Source organism: Daucus carota, chromosome 5, assembly GCF_001625215.2.
Source record: "Daucus carota subsp. sativus chromosome 5, DH1 v3.0, whole genome shotgun sequence".
Taxonomy (NCBI): domain Eukaryota; kingdom Viridiplantae; phylum Streptophyta; class Magnoliopsida; order Apiales; family Apiaceae; genus Daucus; species Daucus carota.
In genome coordinates this window covers 28,419,607-28,440,168 of record NC_030385.2, presented here as the reverse complement: position 1 = coordinate 28,440,168, position 20,562 = coordinate 28,419,607, and the positions used below count along the sequence as shown (strand labels likewise).

Genomic DNA, 20,562 nt, shown 5'->3' with positions numbered 1-20,562 from the left:
TGGGATGAAATTTCAGATGATGAAACTACTACCACATTGTCTTCCGCAGAATTCCCCGGACATCATTGCTAGAGTTTTTAAATTAAAGCTTGAACAATTGATTGATGAATAAAGAACAAGTCCTTCTTTGGAGAATGTCTTGGAGGTATGAAATCTAAATTAATATAGAATTCAGACGTTCCTCTATTTTCTTAATTTCCTGTGATGTGTGGTCTATGTTGTAGGTTATTTATCTTTCTTTATTTTTTTTTCTGTAACAGTCATGTACGTTGTTGAATTCCAAAAGCGTGGACTCCCTCATGTCCACATGCTTATATGGTTAGCAGCTGATGCGAAACACCATCTACAGAAGAACATTGACCAATATGTTTCTGCCGAGATTCCCGATCCAGATGTTGATCCTTCTGGATACGAAGCTGTGAAAGCTTTCATGATCCATGGTCCATGTGGTCCGGATAATCCAAAATCTCCCTGCATGAAAGATGGCAAGTGTATACGGCACTTTCCTAAGAAGTAAGTATTCTAATCCATGCTTTATTTTCACTAATATGACTCCACACCCATTAAAACCAACACTGTGGTTTAATATTACATAATAACTTATCAAATAGGTACTGTGCAAGCACCACATTTGATGAATCTGGATTCCCCATTTACCGTAGACGGAAAACTAATGTCACCGTTACAAAAGGGAAACATCAATTGGACAATAAATGGGTTGTTCCTTATAACAGAGATTTATTGGTAAAAATTTCAATGCCATATCAATGTTGAAATCTGCTGTCATGCAAGAAGTATCAAATACCTTTTTAAGTACTGTTTAAAGGGTCATGATCGAGCAACGGTTGAAATTCGAGGACGAAAAAAAGAGAGAACAGATGTGGATATTGATAAGCCTGTTGATGAGATAAAGCAGTAGTATTTTGATGGGAGGTATATATGTGCCTGTGAAGCAGCTTATCGTATATTTGGATTCAACATTCATTACCGAACCACATCCGTGCAACGATTGTCTTTTCACCTGCCTGGGAACGCAACTGTACATTCAAAGAAAGTGAACCTCTGCCCAAAGTAGTCAGAAGAGAGAAGCACAAGCGTAGCCAATTAGAAGCATTTTTCCAACTGAATCAGACTGATGTTGAAGCTAGGAAATACACATTTGATGAAATCCCAAAGCATTATGTTTGGAATGAGGCCGAAACAGTTTGGAACATGCGTAAAAGAGGCACACAAATTGGCAGACTATTTTATACTCATCATTCAACTGGTGAGCTTTGGTACTGTACGTCTGTTGCTTACGAAGGTGCGTGGACCATTGTCATTTATACATTTGAGGACAGTGAATGGTAGAGTCTTTCCCCACCTTTCAAGATGCATGCAAGGAGTATGGCCTTCTCGATGATGATAATGAATGGCATCAAGTCTTGAGCCAGTCTGCAAGTTGTGGTTTGCACCACAGATTCGTCAGCTCTTCGTCCACATAATTGTAAATTGCAGAGTCAGTGATGTTAATAAGCTGTGGAATGATCACAGTATAATATGACTGATGACATTCTGATGATGCGCAGGAAAATTTCTCAGACATCCTCATTTAATTTGGAATGATAAGCAATTAGAGTACTATGCACTTGCAGGTAATCATATTCTTTTCATCTAATTAGTAATAACAATACTTGAATCCACATATGTACTGTTATTAATTTCTTTAAACTTCTTGCAGAAATCCACGATTGCTGAATCAATTGGGGAAATCCATCAAAGATTTTAAGCAACTGCCACAGCCTCCTGCAATGTATTTGACTTTGCTGATAATAATCTGATCATCGAGGAAGGAAACAGCTATGACACCCAAGAAATGCGGAGCTACATAAATCTCTAATTTCAAGCTGTACTGATGAACAACTGGACATCTACAACACCATCATGAAGTCCGTTGAAAATGACGAAGGCCGTCTGTTTTTTGTTCACGGCAGTGGAGGTTGTGGCAAGACTTTTCTCTGAAGACACTAATTCTAAAGTCCGTTCTGAGAGTAAGATAGTTCTGCCAGTTGCAAGTTCAGGCATTGCAGCCACTCTCATGCCTGGAGGTAGAACGGCTCACTCAAGGTTTAAAATTCCTATTGTGTTGGATGAGTATTCAATGTGTAACATATCACAGCAGTCTGATATAGCCAAGCTTATCCAACAAACAAGCCTCATAATATGGGATGAAGCACCAATGCAACATCGTTATGCCTTCGAGTGTCTTGACGTTCTTTACGTGATTTAATGAAATCAGTGGATGCCAACGTTTTCAAATGCCTTTTGGAGGAATTACTGTTGTTTGGGTGGGGATTTTAGACAGATACTACCAGTGATTCCCAACGCTTCGCAGGCTGAGGTGTTGGCAGCATGTATAATACGATCAAAGTTGTGGACTAATGTCCACTTACACAGTCTCACCAAAAATATGCGCATACATAAAGGTACAAGTCCAGATGAGGCAAAGCGTATGAAAGAGTTTAGTGAATGGGTTTTGAAAGTTGGTGATGGGAAAATAGAGCGAGCTCCTGAAGCCGAATGTGAAGATGATATTGTCATTCCACCTGAGTTCTGTAAGATCACTGAAGACAGTTGTATAGACGAGATGATCAGGACCACGTTTCCAGATCTGGGAACTCGGTACAAGGACCCGAAATACCTCAGCGAAAGGGCAATACTCACTCCAATGAATTGCACTGTAAGTCATGTAAATTCTGTGATTGTTGATCAAATACCTGGAGATAGCGTATCCTATTTTAGTGTGGATCATGGAGAAGACTTCCCTGGAACAAAGTCTGAGCTACAACATAGCTTCCCCCCAGAGTATTTAAACTCCCTGAATGTTCCCGGATTGCCCAGCCATGAACTTAAACTTAAAGAAGGTGTAGTTGTCATGTTAATGCGTAACCTAAATCAAACTTTAGGTTTATGCAATGGTACAAGGATGATGGTCACTAAGCTGCTTCCACATTGTGTCCAATGCGAGGTGATTTCTGGTAGTTATGTTGGTACAAGGCATTTCATTCCACGAATGGAACTGTTCCCCACTGATTCCACACTTCCTTTCAAGCTTCTAAGGAAACAGATGCCTTTACAGATATGCTATGCCATGACAATAATAAATCGCAAGGTCAATCCCTTGAAACAGTTGGTTTGTTCCTCCCTAAACCTGTCTTCACTCATGGACAGTTATACGTCGCAGTAAGTCGTGTAACTTCCCCTGACGGCTTGCGCATATACATTGAGTCACCCAAAGGCGGAACAACGAATATCACCCAGAATGTTGTCTACCATGAAGTTTTTGAACGACTGCCCAGGGCTTAGTTTGTGTGCATTCTTTTTTGTTTGATCAGTATGTGACGCAACCTGAGCACTTTGTTTTATGTTCAGGATGTCTTTTCAGTTTGTTATGCTCAGCAAGATCAATTCTGAATTGGTGCACCAACTTGACATTCTCACAGAGTCTATTGTTGGAAGCTAATATATATTATGTCTTCACTGTGAAATTTTTTGACATTCACTTACAATGAGAGAGCTTCACTGTTCTTGATTTAAAGTCAAATATAATTCATTTATGTTCATCGAAAAATATGGAGTATAATAGATAATTTAAACATTAGTAAGTAGTGCCAAATATCCATCCGAATATCCATGATGAGTCTTAGAAAAACTATCATCCTAATAAAACCAACTGCAACTAATATCACATATAAAAGTTATTTCAAAAGAAAAAGGAAACAATAAAACTAATAACAAAAACAAGTCAGGAATATCAAACTTAAAGTACGCAATCAATGCTCCTGCATACTCAACAGTAGTGAAAACCACACTTAACACAGTTCTTAAGATCAGGTACAGAACAACGCAAAGAGTCATAGTTCTTGGTTAAAAATACATGTCAGAATAAATTTGTCCCCCACATTGTCAAATGCTGAAAACAACCAGAATCACATTTTACTCTTCATCATTAGCCCTTGCCACAAGAATCTGGAATTGGTCATAACATTGGCGTGGGCATCGGAAAATACAAACATTCCCAACATTTAATCTCAAATCATCACGGAGTCTTTGCCACCCATCTTCAATAGTATAGCAATAGTGGTTTTCCCTTTTGCGGATTAGAAGCCTCCAACAGCCATTTCCTGAATAAACATTAATACATTGGAAGGCTTCCCACTGCAGACACAAGTCTGAGAACTCATTCGAGATTTCCTAAAGCCAGGAAGAAACAAACTAATTCAGCATAGAATCTGAGATAAAGGTAATGTCACAAACTACAAGTTAATGCCTCAGTGCACTTACAACCATGAAGGAGTCATCAAACATATGTTTACTTTCGACAGTGATTCTAAACCATTTGCCAATGATAGGATAGGATCCATCTGCATCTGTAGAAGTAAGATATTTAGCAGAAAGGATGTCAAATTACCATATAATTCAGTTTATTACGAAATATGCACTATCAAATTTATGACTTTCTTTACCCATACAAACTGGTGTCCCAGGGAAGACAATCTCAGCATTTTCACAATCAAATGCACATATTGAAACAAATTTGGTACCGTCATAGGTAAATAAAAACTTTTCACAGCATTCAAATCATCTTTTCCTATTATCTGAAGCATAGAACTGAAACCACTTAGCCGTCCGGTGTCTGAATTATATGCTCCAACAAATCTCTTTCCATTACAGAGAACAAATATGATACGCTCTGGCAAAGCAAAACCGCAACGAGCAATGAAGGCAGCAGGAGGATCCTACATAAAAGAATAGTTGCATATATATATATATGTATATTCTCCCAAAAAGAATAACTACTCATAACTAGCCATAACTCACAATTTCATCGATGATTGGGTCTACCTCAGAACGACCAATGACAAAACGCCACCCAGCATCACCAATTGTAACTACGATACAGAAACCAGTTAAATAACAAGTTTGTAAGTTTTGATGGACGAAGTCCAAATCTTTAAGAAAAGGACATAATCACCTATTGCAGGTAAACCTCCAGCTATTTCTGGGTATTGAATCTCCGACCCATTACTACCAATTATGTAAACGTTGAACTTCGAACGTCCAAAGTACTCAAACAGAATTAATTCCCCACCTCTCAACTCTAAATGCTTGAAAAAACATTTAACGCCCCTCATCTGGCTATTCACTAAATCAATCTCAACAGGTAAGGTATAGCCATTACGCAATTTTAGTTCCATATCCTTATGTAACAGATTACTGTACTTTGACGAGAATTTTGTAGGAATATTCTGAAACATATTCAGACACAAATTTAAGAATTCAGACAGTAGCTATGTAAGAAGACGACATCAAAATAAAACATAATGATTTACATATTTTACCAAACTATTCGACAAAGTTTCTTCATAAGCTAGGAGAACGGCGAACTTATCCGCCACAAGACCGGTACATTCCATAGATCTGGAGAAAGGAAAATACAAAAAACAAAAATACATGAATAAACAAGTGTGCCAAACACCACATGATATATCTAGATCTGAACCAATACTCACCGCATAGCTCTGTTCAGTAAGTAAATTGCTGTACACTTCCGAGATTCTGCACTTCCGAGATTCTGCACTGTGAAACTAGATTGCTCTTAGTCTTAGACTTAGTTACTTACAAACTGAAGAAATGATAATAATTATATGTCTGGACAACACTTGAACATATAAGAAGACCATGTCCAGACCAGAACACCGTACTGAAAATTATTGGGCTTAAATGTCCTCAAATAAATGTTCGCGAAAGAAAACTATTATTAAATAATTTATATTTATTTTGGAAAACAAATTCTTTGGGACATTCTATTTTCCCAGTTAAAAAATCATTATTTTCGTATTTGTTGCTTATATTGCCGGACATATTATGAGTTTCATACAGAATTTATGAACACGGTATTGGATAAAGTGGCTTACTCCTAACCTTAAAGACCCTCTTTTACCAAAAAACCTTTTTAACGCAATTACCAACAATATATTAAAAATGCACAACAATCCCGTTTCATGTAGACAATTATTTAATCCTGTGCATACATAATACATAGACAACTTTTTTGATATAAAGCAGGATTATCTTTTCATTACGCATTTCTAAATGTTCAGGACATTCTATTTTCCCACTTTAAAATTCATTATTTTCGTATCTGTTGCTTATATTGCCGGACATATTATGAGTTTCATATAAAAATTATGAACACGGTATTTGATATAGTGGCTTACTCCTAACGTTAAAGACCCTCTTTTACAGAAAAAGCCTTTTTTAACGCAATTACCAACAATATATAAGACATGCACAACAATCCTGTTTCATGTAGACAATTATTTAATCATGTGGACACATAATACATAGAAAAGTTATTTGATATAAAGCAGGATTATCTTTTCATTACGCATTTCTAAATGTTCAAGACATTCTATTTTCCCAGTTTAAAATTCATTATTTTTGTATCTGTTGCTTATAGTGACGGACATATTATGAGTTTCATACATAAATTATGAACATGGTATTTGATATAGTGGCTTACTCCTAACTTTAAAGACCCTCTTTTACAGAAAAAGCCTTTTTAACGCAATTACCAACAATATATAAAAGATGCACAACAATCCCGTTTCATGTACACAATTATTTAATCATGTGCATACATAATACATAATACAGGATTATCTTTTCATTACGCATTAATGGTGCAGGACATATTATGAGTTTCGTATAATAATATTAACACAGTGATTAGTATAGTGGCTTATTGCTGACATTAAAGATCGTATTTTACATTAAACGTCTTTTTAACGGAATTACGAATAATATAAAAAAAATGTACAACAATCCCCTTTCATGTAGACAATAATTTAATTTTCTTCATACATAACACATACACAGGTCATTTCATCTAAATTAGACTTATATTCTCATATTAGTCACTTATGTCGAACATATTACGAGTTCTTTATAATAAAATGAACACAATATTCCATACAGTGCCTTACTGGTATCTTATATAAACAATACCGTTTGATCTATACAATTCCTGAATTATTTGCATACATAACACATAGAGAAGTTATTTGATATAAAATAGGTTTCTTCTTAATTTAAAACTTTTAACAAACTAAGCATGTTTTTGTAAGCTTTATTTTTAAATTATATTATGAGAGCATCATATTTAAAGTAAGACCATCTACTCAAGAATATTCTTAGAAATATAAACTAATCATATTTAGACTAAGACCATCTACTCAAGAATATTCTGAGAAATTATTATTTTTTTAATTATAATATGACAGATTATTTTTTTTAAAAAATTAAAATAGGAAAATCTCTGAATTAAATCAATGAATGATCGATGTCCCGCCCAACAACTTGAAAAATATACATTGTACTCCCGCCGATTGCTAACTACAGACAGAGGAACACACTACTATTATCCTAAAATATTATATTCCTGCTTTGTGTACACTTCGTACAGCTGTTTAGATCTGAATTCATATACATAGGATCCCCTTTCAACCTAACCTTCATTTTCCCCTGTTCATCATCTGCAGCCTACTATCATCCAAAGGGTAAGTGTGGATTAACTATATATGAGCCTTTTTTCGTTCGGTCCATAATTAATTTGTTTCATTTATTATCCTCAGAAGAGAACATGTCTTTCAATCAGCATTCACCTCTGTCCGAGTTACATCCTTCAAGGTATGACTGGAGCATCCGAGTACGAGCGCAATCAATATGGGAAAGCAGAAGCAAAGAAAAAAATGAGTTTCGGGGCTTTAATGTCATCTTCATTGATGATTCTGTAAGTACTACAAACCATTTTTTTGGATTAACACCATCGGTCATGTTACCCTTTCAGTATCTTTATATTTATTGTTGCTGTAGAATGTTAGGATACATGCCTTCATTGCTTCAAACATCTCCCACAACTATAAGGACTCTCTTCAAGAAGGAGCTCTTTACAGAGTTTATAATTTCTCTGTCAAAAGATACAATGGAGATGAAACTTACCGTGCAGTGCGGAATTCAAAGCACATTTATTTCAACAATGATACAAAACTTATTAAAGATAATGGAACTGGACTAAGAATTCATCCACAGAGTTTTGATTTCTTTGCCTTGGAGGATGTTCAAAAAATGAAGAAGGATAATCGGTTCTTGATAGGTACAAAATGTTTCCAACAAATCAAATAATATCAAAACTGTAAGCTTATACTGTTTAAGCATTGTTAAGAACTAATCATAACCTAATGCTGTTTATTAGATGTTGTTGGAGTGATTGATGTGTTACCGAAGAAATCACTTTATCAAAAGGACAATGCTGAGAAGTTTAATGTGAAGTGTACTATAACAGATGGGAGGTATGTCAATACTTATATTTCCACACTGTTAAATAGTAAGTAGATTGACAGGTAATACACTGCTTTGTAGGTCATATGTGAACGTAACATTTTTTGGTCAAATTGGAGAGAGTCTACTTGATGCTATGAATACTAAATCAGATGAACCAGTCATCATGATCATAGCAAGTGCAAAAATTCATGAATGGAAGGGTACTCATATCATCCTCATATTATAAATCCATTCTCTAACTTACTTGATAATCATATTTATGAACCTGTTTCTTATTACACACAGATGAAGTTAGTCTAACTAATTTTCCAGCTACCCGTGTCTATTTGAATAGCTCACACCACAGTGTGCGCTCAATACGGAAAAGGTAAGTAACAGCACTGTAATATTGAAACGTCCATTGTTCAGCTCCTGCCTAACATGACACGGTCAAAATTCCAGCCTTCAAGATGGGACATTTTATAAAACAGAAATGGAAATTGAGGATGGAGCTGGATTACCCAAGTTCACTGTGAAAGAGATACTCAGCTTGAAGGAAGATTATATCGACGTATGTGATTGCCACCTTAATGTTTTTAATGTTTAGTAGTGCACTTTTAACGTACTGTTTTATCCTGTAGAAAAAAGTCCAATGCAAGCTCACTGTGAAAAAAGTTGATCAAAAGGTGAAATGGTTTGCCGAATATTGTATCGCCTGCGATGTTGATCTAGAATTGAGTGGGAACAAATTCAAATGTCCTAATTGTGGGAAGATGAAACCATACCCTGATAAAAGGTATAAATTAGTTTACCTGTTACAACCATGATAAATATAATGTGTGATATCTGATTTTAGACAAATTGTATTCATTAGGTATCAGCTAATCACTTTATGTTCCGACGAAAGTGGAACTATACCTGTCATGTGGAGTGATGATGAAGTTACGCGTCTTACTGGAAAGACCGTCTATGACTTTCTCGCTGATGATGTTCAGGTGGCAAATGCAGGAAATTTATTTATTCTCTCATTGTTTCGTTTCAATTATTTTATTTTTTAAAGGGATGAATTGCAGGATGGTGAGTCGGCTTACTTCCCATTGCCTCTGAAGGCTTTTGAAAAAATCTCATGTACATTTACCCTTATCTTGAAGAAGGAAAATGTAGTAGAAGGATCCAATGTTTACAATGCTGAGAGTGTCGAACTGATTAATGACAAAGCAGACATGGTTTTAGAGACAACCCTGTGTGAAGATAAAAGTGAAGAAAAACGCATTGAGACATCTGCAACGCATTCACCTGTCAAGAATACTACCCTTTCAGTGAAAGCTACTGAATTAACAATTGTGAGCTTTACACTTAAACAACTTTATTTTGAAAGAAAAACGTGTACTAATCATTCTTTTTCTCAGGAGAGTAATATTCACGATAAGAGTCCACCAACTGGCAAATCTTCAAACAAAACAAGATCAAGGAAGACAACAGAGACAATTGACTATGATTTGGAGCATGCGATACCGCTTGGCAAGCGAAAATCCATCAAGAATGAGAAATACAAGGTAGTAGCCTGTTATCCCATGCAATGGATTTTACCTACATATGCGTACTTGAAATTCTGACTTGAGATTTATTGTTTGCATCTGCAGAATTGATCTTGCATGAAGACAAAATTTGAATTCTATGTAACTTTTGGTCCTCGAACATTAATTGCAACTTATGTCAGCCGTTTGAACTGCACCATTGTCACCTTTTGTAACTAATATGCTTATTGTAGCTCCTTCCACAATGTGTTTTCTAAGATATATTGCAGTATTAACTACACTGTATTGAATGACACGAATTTATCTCCAACTGTAATAGTCCCGTATTAAAGTTTACAGCTTCCTATCAAATCAACAGCAAATGTTAATCTTCCTAATGCTATTAAGTTGCACCCAACAGTTTCTTTGAAGCTATTCATTTTAACCACCATTGGTACTGTTCTTAAGCATTTCTCAAGAAATGAGCTCCCAAAACTGTGATTTTCTCAGTAAATGCCACCAAGGTAGAACTGATTGGAAAGTAAAAGTTCGCATAGTAAGAGAGTGGACAGGGCACAAGATTTCAGGGGGAAATATCAATGGCTATAATATCATACTACTTGATGCACGAGTAAGTTCAAAATGGATATATTTTTTTGGCTATGTTAACATTTTACGATTACGTCTTCAAATGCTAATTGACATTCACTGTGATAGAACGTCAGAATGCATGCATTTGTGCCAGTGTTTCTCATGGACAAAATGCAGAAAATGCTGCACCTTGGCCGAATGTACTGCATCTCTAACTTCCAGGTTAAACCCTTGACTGCTGAGGACAAGTGGAGAAGTATAAACATTGATCGGCAAATTCTTTTTACAAATCAGACCAAGGCAAAAGAAATCGAAGAGAAAGATTATTTCATTGCAAAGAATAGTTTTGATTTCTACGATCTTGCCGACATGAAGGAACTATCAAAACAAACTACTCTACTTGCAGGTATCAAATTTTACTACATAAGTTTGAGGACATCGTACATTACATATGTTTGTTTCATTTTTACTATCTCATTTTACATACCAGATGTTGTTGGTGTTGTGACAAAGAGAGATGCTCTAAGAAAAATAAACAATAGACATGGAAAAGAGCAACTACAAGTCAAAATGATGATTTCCGATGGAAAGTAAGTGTTTGTTTAAATAATTTAGTACCTCATTCAAATAGGTTCTGGCATATGTTGCCTTATATCATAAAACTGTTTTGCAGATCAACTCTGAATGTTGTGCTTTGGGACAAAATGGCTGAGGATTTTACAAGAGATATTCACAAGAACAAGTATGAAGAGCCTTTCATCCTAATCATTGCAAGTGGTAAAGTTGGCATGTTTAGAGGTATTCCACGAACCCATACTCTCTTAAGTCAGTGCAATTTCAGAATTATATGTACTGCTCCGACAAAATATTCTAAACTGTGGTTATTCATCAGAGGAACTGGACATTTGCAACTTCTCACCTACAGCCTATTACATCAACTACAACCACCACAGTGTGGTGCAACTGCGTAAAATGTACATCTACAAATGCCACATTTTCATCTTATACGTTACTCTTCTTTTTTTAATATATTTCAACATGTTATAGTGCTAATGATATACTGAAGAAAAGCAACAATGATTCTTCGATAGAGAAAAAGAGTTTGAGGTTGATGACAGTTGAAGATATAAAGAAAGTCAGAGAGGATTACATACAGGTTTTCCCCGTTAATATCAAAATAACTTACATTCTGCTTTATCATACTATTTCTTACTAACATCAAGACATGTGCCTTTGACTCAGCAAGAGGTGGTATGCCAAGTTGAAATAAAACATGTTGAGGTTTGTGATGCATGGTACTATTTAGTCTGCACATCATGCTACAAGCAGATTGACGAAGAAGGTGGTCGTTTAATTTGTAAAAATTGCAACAACAGATTTGTGCCACATCCAGAAAAGAGGTAAGTATAGCATGCAACTAAACACTTTAACCACTTCAACTATTACACTGTAAGAGTAATATATTTTGACTGGAAAACAGGTTTGGAATTTGTGTACTTGGTAAGGACAACACGGGGGAGATAAATTTATTACTCATGGACAGAGCAATACGGAGTTTATTTCACAAGGATGTGTTCGAGTTGGAGGAAGAGGTATATTCAATATTCAACTCTTAAACATTAGATTATAATTCAACTAACCAACACTAACACATGCTATAGTACAATGGTAAATTCCCATCTGTTTTCAAAAAAATGGAAGGTGGGAACTATACTGTTAAACTAGAAGTTGCAAGTTTCAATATCCAAGACACCGACGAAATGTATATTGCAAATGACATACATGAAGGATTTGATTTCCAAGAGCCAATGGAGGCTGAGGAATATCTGCAACAGCCAACCGAGTTCTCTACCGGGGAGGTAATGAGAACTAAACCATATGTTCTTTACATAATGCTCAGCTACAGTTTCAGAATCTAACGTTGATAATTACAATTCTATTGCTTAGACATCTATAACCACTGGAAGCAACATACACTTGGACAACATAAGCACCATTGGAGAAGGAACCAGTTGAACAAGTTCCCTAATATAAGATTTCTTATATATAGTATGGTTATGAGCTTTTGCCAAAACAATTTATGATTTGTAATATTAAGTCCAACTGCAACTCTGTTTTAATATTTTTTAAGTTAATATTTATTTTCCTCTGTTTAGGCATCCCCATAAAATATCATATTCCACAACTGCACAGCATAAAATATGCCAACTCTTATTCTTATGTCACAGCTACTTAAACTTAATACATACCAAGCCATAGCAGAAATGCAGAGAACTTAATACATGTTAATACAAGGGAAACGAAAAACATAAACAATAAAAGCATAAACCAAAGTAAATAACCAAGGTTGAACCAAAAGTAATGACCAGCCTTAATTTTACTACTCCCTAATAGAGTATATTCAGTTGCACACAAAAGGGGCCAACGTTAACAATACAGCAAAGTCTACCAGTTTGGTAATTATAAGTACGTGAGAAGAGGATGACCCATTGGAAATATCGTCAGTGCATAATAACAAATAAACCAACTCTATGCACCATCATTCTTGACAACATGGAGAGCAAAATGATTACCACAAAAGTGGGCACACTCTAAGACCACAATATCACCTTCGACCAATCCCAAATCCTCCCTAAGCTGGATCCATCCATTGTTGATTGTTGAACGCCGGTTTTTGACACCTCGACACTTGACCTGCACCTTCCATGACCTTTCTCCTGAGTGGAGGTTGATGTAGTCTGTCTTCTTCCAGAAAGCGGTAATCGAGTTATGCACTGTTGACACATCCTACATTGAACATGTGTGATGAACAACAGTAAAATCTAATGCCCAAACAATGTTCAAAAGGTGATAACTCCAAAAATTACCACTCCGTAGCTGTATTGGTACATGTGATAAGGCTTCACGACAATCTCAATACGTCCAGTAGCTGTGGGATTCTCTGAGTTTTGACCTATAAACCAAGCACATATCAATGCTATAAAAATGTCTTCAGCAACGTATATAAACATAACAACTCACAGGTTAGAAATGAAATGTATAAACTACTATACCAATAGACAATGGCGTTCCAGGGAATAGTACTTCAACAAAGTGATCATCAAAAAAAGCTACAGAACTCATCCCATGTTCCTCATAAGTGAACAGCACCAAGTTAAACTGGCTAAAATTCTCAAGGCCTAAAATGGAGCAAAATTTGCTCAGGCCTTTAAATTTACCACTTTCATTATTATAAACCCCGTCAATCTTCTTCCCATTACTAAAAATATAGTTCTGATAACCAGGAAAAAAACGAAATGATCTTTTAAACGATGCAGGAGGCTCCTGCCAAAAAACAGTAATGTCATGCACGTAGATGAAGCAAAGAAAACATTTAAGAATGCAAAGTGCAAAACCCAACTTACTAATTCATCATAAAGGGGCGACTCCTCTTTGACAAAATAAACAAATTTCAAGCCACCTCTTTTCACAGAAACTATGATACAGATAAACAACAGAGAGGGTATAAATTTAGGCCAATACTCGATATTTGAAGATATAACAAAAAGATAACATGAACATTACAAATACTACAGTTAGAGGACAATTTTACCAACACGAGGATGCCCACTCTGTGTATGATGAAGAACTGGAGGGTACTCAACCTCTGTAAGATCAGTGTCGATGACATAAACATTGAAATCACAAGAACCATCAAACTCAAACACTAGCATCTGACCCACTTCAAAGAGAAAGTCCTCATACATAGTAGACAGTCCACTGAATGTTCCGGTTTCATGGTTGAAGACAGTGGCTATTTCGTAACCATTACGAAATTTCAACAGGGAATTTGTTTTAAGCCGATTAACATATTTCTTAACAAACTTAGGCGGCAATCGCTGCAATTATAAAAACATACCAAGCCCATTTCACATAATATACATAGACTTAGATACATATGGCATGCAATGAACAAAAAAAACACAAACCATCTCATCTGAGTCCAGATCAGCATTGGTCAATACTTTAACCCACTTCTCTACAATGACGCCTGCAAACTCCATTGCTCTGCAAGGTTTACAAAATCCCTTTAGACAACATACGAACAAAACAAAAAAGGACAAAAAGAACTGAAGTGGGAGAATGAAATACCTTACCTGGAGAAAGACAAAATCGGAAGATAATTCCCTCAATTCAGAACTGTAAACAAGAAGAATAAGAATTATCAGAATATTCTACATCAAAAGGAGAAGTAAGTAACGGTTGGGGAGTAGTAAATAAATGGCAGTTAATGACTACTTAGGTGGGAGTTACATACATTTACACAGGCATACTAAGAGTAACTCCCGGGCTGTTTATGATAGAGTTCAAATCTAAACGGATCTGTGGCTTTGTTTTTTATTTTTTTTACATATTGCATTCTTTTTCCATAGCTTCATTATTAACCGTACAAATTTAAGGAATATTGTTATTTTGTTTTTAATAATAAATGTTCTTTTTAATTTTTTTTAATTTGCACTATTCTTTCATGGCTTCATTAAGAATACGTATTTTCTTCGAAATACGTATTACGTTGTTTTTAATAGTAAATGTTATTCTCATTTTTTGTAATATATTACACAAAATTCTTCAAAAACTTCAATACCAATAGTAGAAAATTCAGTAATTTTGTTATGTGCTTTTTAATAATACATGTTATCAATTAATAAATAATGCAACCGTTAATATTCACTTCATTAAAAGAATATTTTTAAATTATAATTAACTTCATACATAAAAAAAACAATTAAAAAAACAAAAAAATAAAATTAACCATTCAAATACATTTTTTAGCGAGCTTAATTTTTATAAAAACATTATTTTTTTAGGCCCATGCGGAGCGGGCAAACATACTAGTTTTACATATAATGACAGATGGTGCGAGCAGAGGCAAAAAGAAGGGAGGGTATATACATATCTACGTATTGCCAAAAATAATTTAAATAAATGACCCCGCCACAGCCTTCAAGCTAGCTTTGCTACAGTCATCGAAATTTTGTAAATGAACCCTACATACAGGCTACTTGTTTGAACTCAAATCTTGTCAACTATGCTACTTCAACATAGTACATACAGAATATACACCCAAAATATCAAGGTACTCCACCAGTACCCCTAGGTCCTAGGCATTATGTGCCTCCTCGGTGCAAGGAAGCTATAAAACAACCTCAGTCAAAAAAAATAAACTGAACAAGAAAATTGACATCAGTATTCAGTCACTGAAGCAAGAATCTAGTCCTGAAAAAGTAGTCACCCCCACGTAATTAGTCAAGTAACAACTAACAAGGCTTAGTTAGGCTGTTACCAATTAAAAAAAGCAACAAAACAGATCATATTCATAAGATAACGATAGACAGACACATGATGAATTTAAAAATGAGACAGGCTAGATATATACATGATGTATACGCGAGCAGCGCACAGATTGGACTAAAACTGGTTTATAACACAAGTATGCCCCCAACACTTTGAATTTTGATGACTAAGTTTTAAATGTATTTTTTTTTATTAAAACTCCAAGGACTCAAATTTGCTACTGCCAAATGTCGACTAAAGCAACTAGAGCAGTGCAATACTATATATAGTAATTCCTCTGCTTCATAACAAAATTTTTCACAACCAAAAGAGAAATTTAACAATATCAAAGCTTAGAAATGAAAATACCAGTTCCTCGTCTTGGACTTGGTCTTCTTGTCATTCTGCTCCTTCCCGATTTGCACCATTCCCTTGACACATACTAGGCTTTCTACATGACTGTAGGAATCACCCCAGAATGGATGTAACACCTCAATTTCTTTGTTAGGAAGCACGAGATTAGTTTTAGGGTCACAGAAACAAGAAAGCAGATCTGAAACACGATTTATGCCCCCTCTCCACGACTCAAGTACAAGCTCACCAGTGCTAAAGCACTGAGGAATCTGCAGGTTTTCAAAAATGAGGGGCCCAATAGTATACAACTTTGTCCACTTAGCAGTGCTCTCATCCAGCACATGCAAATCAACCATCTGGTTCGGATGCTCACCAGGAGAATGAATTAGAGCCGCAACTGAACCCCTCAAGTTCACAGGAAGAACCCTAGTACTCATATTCTTGATATGCTGGGGATACAATACCTTCATATATGAACCAGTGCAGGGATCAATTCTCCCCAAAACCTCCAGCGGACGAGGAGTCGCTGACTCCCCTGCATCTATCCCTGCCCAATATGGAACACCTCTAACAATAAAATTACAATGTTGTGAATAAGCATAGGGAGAGAAAGGAATCGTTCTCCTTCTAGGAACATTTACCCAAGAACCCAGGTTTGCAGAGTAAATCTCAACCGAAGACCATCCAATGAACATATCAAAAGAAACAGCACTAACAGGAACAGTGTAATAATCCGGAACAATGCAAATAATCTTGTAATCACAAGTCACTGCATCAAACCCAAAACCAACCGACACATTTTGCCATGACCTGGATCGACCAAGCTCAATCGGATTCCACTGATTTATAGCCGGGTTCCACAATGCCACATAACGCCCCAACATTTCTTTATAATGAGTCAGACACACTACCCCATTAATCGAACCAGCAAGTACCATATTCTTGGAGAAATCAGGGAAGTTAATTCTCCTAGGGTAATTAGGCCTAGTAGTGAAGTTCCTATTGATGTTTAGGACAGGAATGGGGGGCTGACTGAAGCTTAACAAAGCAATGAAATGATTACAATTGCATATAAGCCGTGTGTCTCTTGAAATAGTATTGAAACGAAGATGCATGTGGATAAAAGTGGGGTGATTAAGCAGAGCAAGCCAAGATTTCGAAACACACTTAAATCTTACCAGAGATTTTACAGGGGTTCTGCAAAGAATTTCAAGAATAAGACTTGCTGGGAGAGTCTTTACAATGGTGGGTTTCTTGTCCTCAATTGCTGGGGGGTTTGAGGGTCTTGGGTGTTTATGATTTCTTCTCTTTGTTTTTGCATTCTTCACCATTGTATTCAGTTAGTGGAGCTAGGGTTCAGGGCTTTTGATTGAGGGAGTTGAGAGGGTTTTGTTTGAAGCAGTGACACTTCTGCTGCTTTTGTTCCGAGGTCTCAATTTTACGATGTACTTTTAAAATTGGAAACCGGTTGACAATCACATTAATTTTTTTAATAGATTCGTTTCATTTCTATGTTTAATACTTAATTATCAGTAATAACGATTTTGAAATCGAGTCATTAAATGAATAGAAATCTGATTTTGATTTGGGGTGCTTGGTTTTTTTTTTTTTTTGAAAAAATAAGAATTAATTCAATAATAAAAAATCATGCGGCATCTACAACAACAATATAGTCGAACAAATATAAAATAGATCATATCGCTGATTAATGTAGTCTTTATGAAGACACAATCAAGTGATTTTTTTTTTTATAAAAAGGAATCAATTCATTAATTAAAAGCAGTACGGCATCTACAAATATAATCGAAATTGGACTGACGCTGAAGAATATCGATGTTGAATCCTTCCTTCTTGGAGAGGCAACTGAGTGATTTGAAGATGATGAATATATACACTTGTTTCATTGTTTCCATCTGATTGGTTTTCACCTGACTGTTTTGAACAATCGACCATAAATGCGATTCCATAATAACCTTCAAGCCTGAATCAAACCCATAAAAATTATGTCGATCTATAACCCAGGTCATGAAGAACACCAAAACAAAACAAATCAACTCTCACAAGGAGAGACTAACAAAACCCAAATATATTGGAAACTTATTGAATGGAAAATAAGATTGCAAAACAGGAAAATAGAAAAAAAAAGAATTGGGGCTTTCCACCGGTTTAAACCGATTGAAACCCCCTCAAAAATCTTTAATGGAGGCTAGGGTTTAGAGAGGAAGAGGGGAAGATGAGATCTTTATCAGTAATCAAGTGATTTGTTGAAATTGATATATACACATGTATCTCCTTCGCCAAAATCAGTGTGATCAATCGCTCGTAATCACTATTTCATATAAATCACTGAATCAAACCTCTGAAAATCCAGCAGATTTAACGTCTCGGACATCGAATCACACCAAAACACACTAAAAAAACAAACCAAGCTCTCACAAGGAGAGAATAAACAAAACACAAATAAATTGGGAACAAATCTCACACAACAAAGATTTTATTAAATAAAAATACAATCTTGAACAATTAAAACCCTTGTCGGAGAGGAGTATTATTGAAAAATATGAATAAAGCAAAAAAAAATAGCTGATTTGGGCTTTCCACCGGTGAAAACCGATGGAAGCCTGGACGACAGCTAGAAAAAACAAAAGAGGTCGAGGGTACTGAGTTCTTTTATCTCCAAATTTTAATATTTTAAAGCAATTTTTCACTAAAGTGAATAAAATATTTTGAAATGATCGAATAATAATTATTTTGAATTTTTTTACAAATATTTGTTGTTGTTGTTGTTTTTAATACAACTAGTTGAGAAGCCGCGCGTTGCGGCGGCATATAAAAATTATTTTAACTAGTAATTTTTGCCCGCTACGCATGGGCATATAAATCAATTTTTGCAATGAAACAGTTGTTAAATTTCACGAAGAAATGATAAAGCATAATATTATATGTACAATATTATCCGTAGAACATTTCACTATCTTTATAAGTTGGATGAGAATAAACTGAATCAATGATGAATTGAGAAAATAAGTATTATATAGATAACTACATAATGTTTTGTGTGAAGAAAAGAATTATACTATACGTAAAATCAAAGTTTATATTCCTTTAAGACATTATATTCTATAAAAAAAAAATATAATTCATCTTCTTGGGAATAAGCTTTGATGTTCAATAATTTTAAACGATAATCACACCATTTTTAAAATTATCAAAGTTTGTAAAATATAATATTTGTTTGGTTTGAGTTGATGTTCAAAAAGAACTTCTTTTAGAATTTTGTGTTTCTCTAAAATTACTAAATATTTGATTATCATTTTAGTAATCAACAATTATACTCCTTTAAAAAAACATCCTTTTAATAAAAATTGAAGTAATTTGGGTTTTTCTCAAGTAAAAAGAACAAAAACAAATTATTTTAATAAAAATATCGAAAAAGGATGAGCATGCTTTGTTCCATTGATATTAGTAAAAGGTATCTGCATTAATTTGAGGTAACTCCCTACCTAACTTAAAGTATTTGAATTTTCACTTAATTAAATTGTCTTAACACTAAGATGTGGGTAACGGATACATTAAAGCAGTAATATTTCATTACAGCATTTCTAAATTTTTCAAAGCCCGGTACTAAGTCATCGTCTTCTACAACTCTCCATTGTTTGTACTACTCAGCTGCTTAAGAGGTTTGGTTTTATTTCGTTTTTTCAAGTTTTATTTATCATTACAGTGATTGCATGCAGCTATTTATGGGTTTAGTGTTTTAATTATACTAGCTGATAACCCGTGCCAAGCACGGGTTTAAATAAAATTTTAAAATTTGTTATTTATTGGAAGAATAATGTCTTTTTTAATTACATTATCATATTTTATTATATCTATTTAAATTATTATTTTAAATGATATTTAAATTATTGTTATTTAATATACGACTTTCTAGTCGCAATTATTTTATTCATCTAATAGGCAAACATTATATATAATTATAGTTGGAGCTTTTGTAGATCTAACAACGGTGTTATAGTTGTTTGATAAACTAATATTGTAGTTTGACAAATTTAATTAACTTTTCAAAACTAATTTGATATCAAATATTTTGACGTATGTCTTGTGTTTCGGTTCTTTTATGATATGTTGCAATATGGACAATGACTTCATTCTGTTTGAGTTTCTATTTGTCAAGTTAGTGTTACCATCGCCTTATTCGTCTTTATCGCAATTTTCTGAAGAGCACTGAATGGTAATAATCATTATTATTAAAAAAAAATATGACCAATTTTTTTGGTACTTTTGTATCAATATTGAATCTTGTTTTTTTTTTTAATTCTGAAATATGATAGAAATTTTATAAAATTTTTTTGTAAATTAAATTGTATGAGTTTTAAAAATTAAAACGAATAATTTCGTTGACATTAGTAATCTATTAGTA

The 20,562-nt window shown here is 34.7% G+C and overlaps 5 protein-coding genes across 6 annotated transcripts; 4 read left to right on the top strand and 1 right to left on the bottom strand.

Annotated features, from left to right (window-relative positions):
* Positions 1-1,939: 1,939 nt before the first annotated feature.
* On the top strand, positions 1,940-3,226 carry LOC135152842 (uncharacterized). Its single transcript, XM_064093963.1, has 2 exons — positions 1,940-2,260; positions 2,375-3,226. Exons 1-2 carry the CDS (start codon positions 1,940-1,942, stop codon positions 3,224-3,226), a joined length of 1,173 nt encoding a protein of 390 aa, XP_063950033.1.
* A 4,367-nt stretch (positions 3,227-7,593) lies between these two features.
* LOC135146813 (uncharacterized) lies at positions 7,594-10,252 on the top strand. 2 transcript variants are annotated; one of them, XM_064092799.1, is made up of 10 exons: positions 7,596-7,834; positions 7,918-8,197; positions 8,297-8,585; positions 8,671-8,752; positions 8,827-8,935; positions 9,006-9,160; positions 9,239-9,359; positions 9,438-9,707; positions 9,774-9,920; positions 10,008-10,252. In XM_064092799.1, the coding sequence occupies exons 3-10, from the start codon at positions 8,519-8,521 to the stop codon at positions 10,011-10,013; spliced, it is 957 nt and encodes a 318-aa protein (XP_063948869.1). In that variant the 5' UTR covers positions 7,596-7,834; positions 7,918-8,197; positions 8,297-8,518; the 3' UTR covers positions 10,014-10,252. The 2 variants fall into 2 exon arrangements, with proteins under 2 accessions (XP_063948868.1, XP_063948869.1); XM_064092798.1 differs by having other exon boundaries at positions 7,594-7,834; positions 9,438-9,920.
* LOC108203590 (uncharacterized) lies at positions 7,685-8,436 on the top strand. Its single transcript, XM_017372582.2, has 3 exons — positions 7,685-7,834; positions 7,918-8,197; positions 8,297-8,436. Exons 1-3 carry the CDS (start codon positions 7,685-7,687, stop codon positions 8,434-8,436), a joined length of 570 nt encoding a protein of 189 aa, XP_017228071.2.
* Positions 10,253-10,607: 355 nt separating the features above from the next.
* On the top strand, positions 10,608-12,488 carry LOC108221518 (uncharacterized). Its single transcript, XM_017395391.2, has 9 exons — positions 10,608-10,878; positions 10,963-11,062; positions 11,146-11,270; positions 11,365-11,446; positions 11,520-11,628; positions 11,715-11,872; positions 11,953-12,064; positions 12,134-12,331; positions 12,420-12,488. Exons 1-9 carry the CDS (start codon positions 10,608-10,610, stop codon positions 12,486-12,488), a joined length of 1,224 nt encoding a protein of 407 aa, XP_017250880.2.
* A 286-nt stretch (positions 12,489-12,774) lies between these two features.
* On the bottom strand, positions 12,775-17,580 carry LOC108219688 (uncharacterized). Its single transcript, XM_017393187.2, has 8 exons — positions 16,155-17,580; positions 14,604-14,651; positions 14,441-14,519; positions 14,065-14,350; positions 13,877-13,947; positions 13,526-13,796; positions 13,340-13,425; positions 12,775-13,259 (listed from the first exon to the last, which is right to left on the bottom strand). Exons 1-8 carry the CDS (start codon positions 17,468-17,470, stop codon positions 13,002-13,004), a joined length of 2,415 nt encoding a protein of 804 aa, XP_017248676.2. The 5' UTR covers positions 17,471-17,580; the 3' UTR covers positions 12,775-13,001.
* Between the last annotated feature and the right edge of the window lie 2,982 nt (positions 17,581-20,562).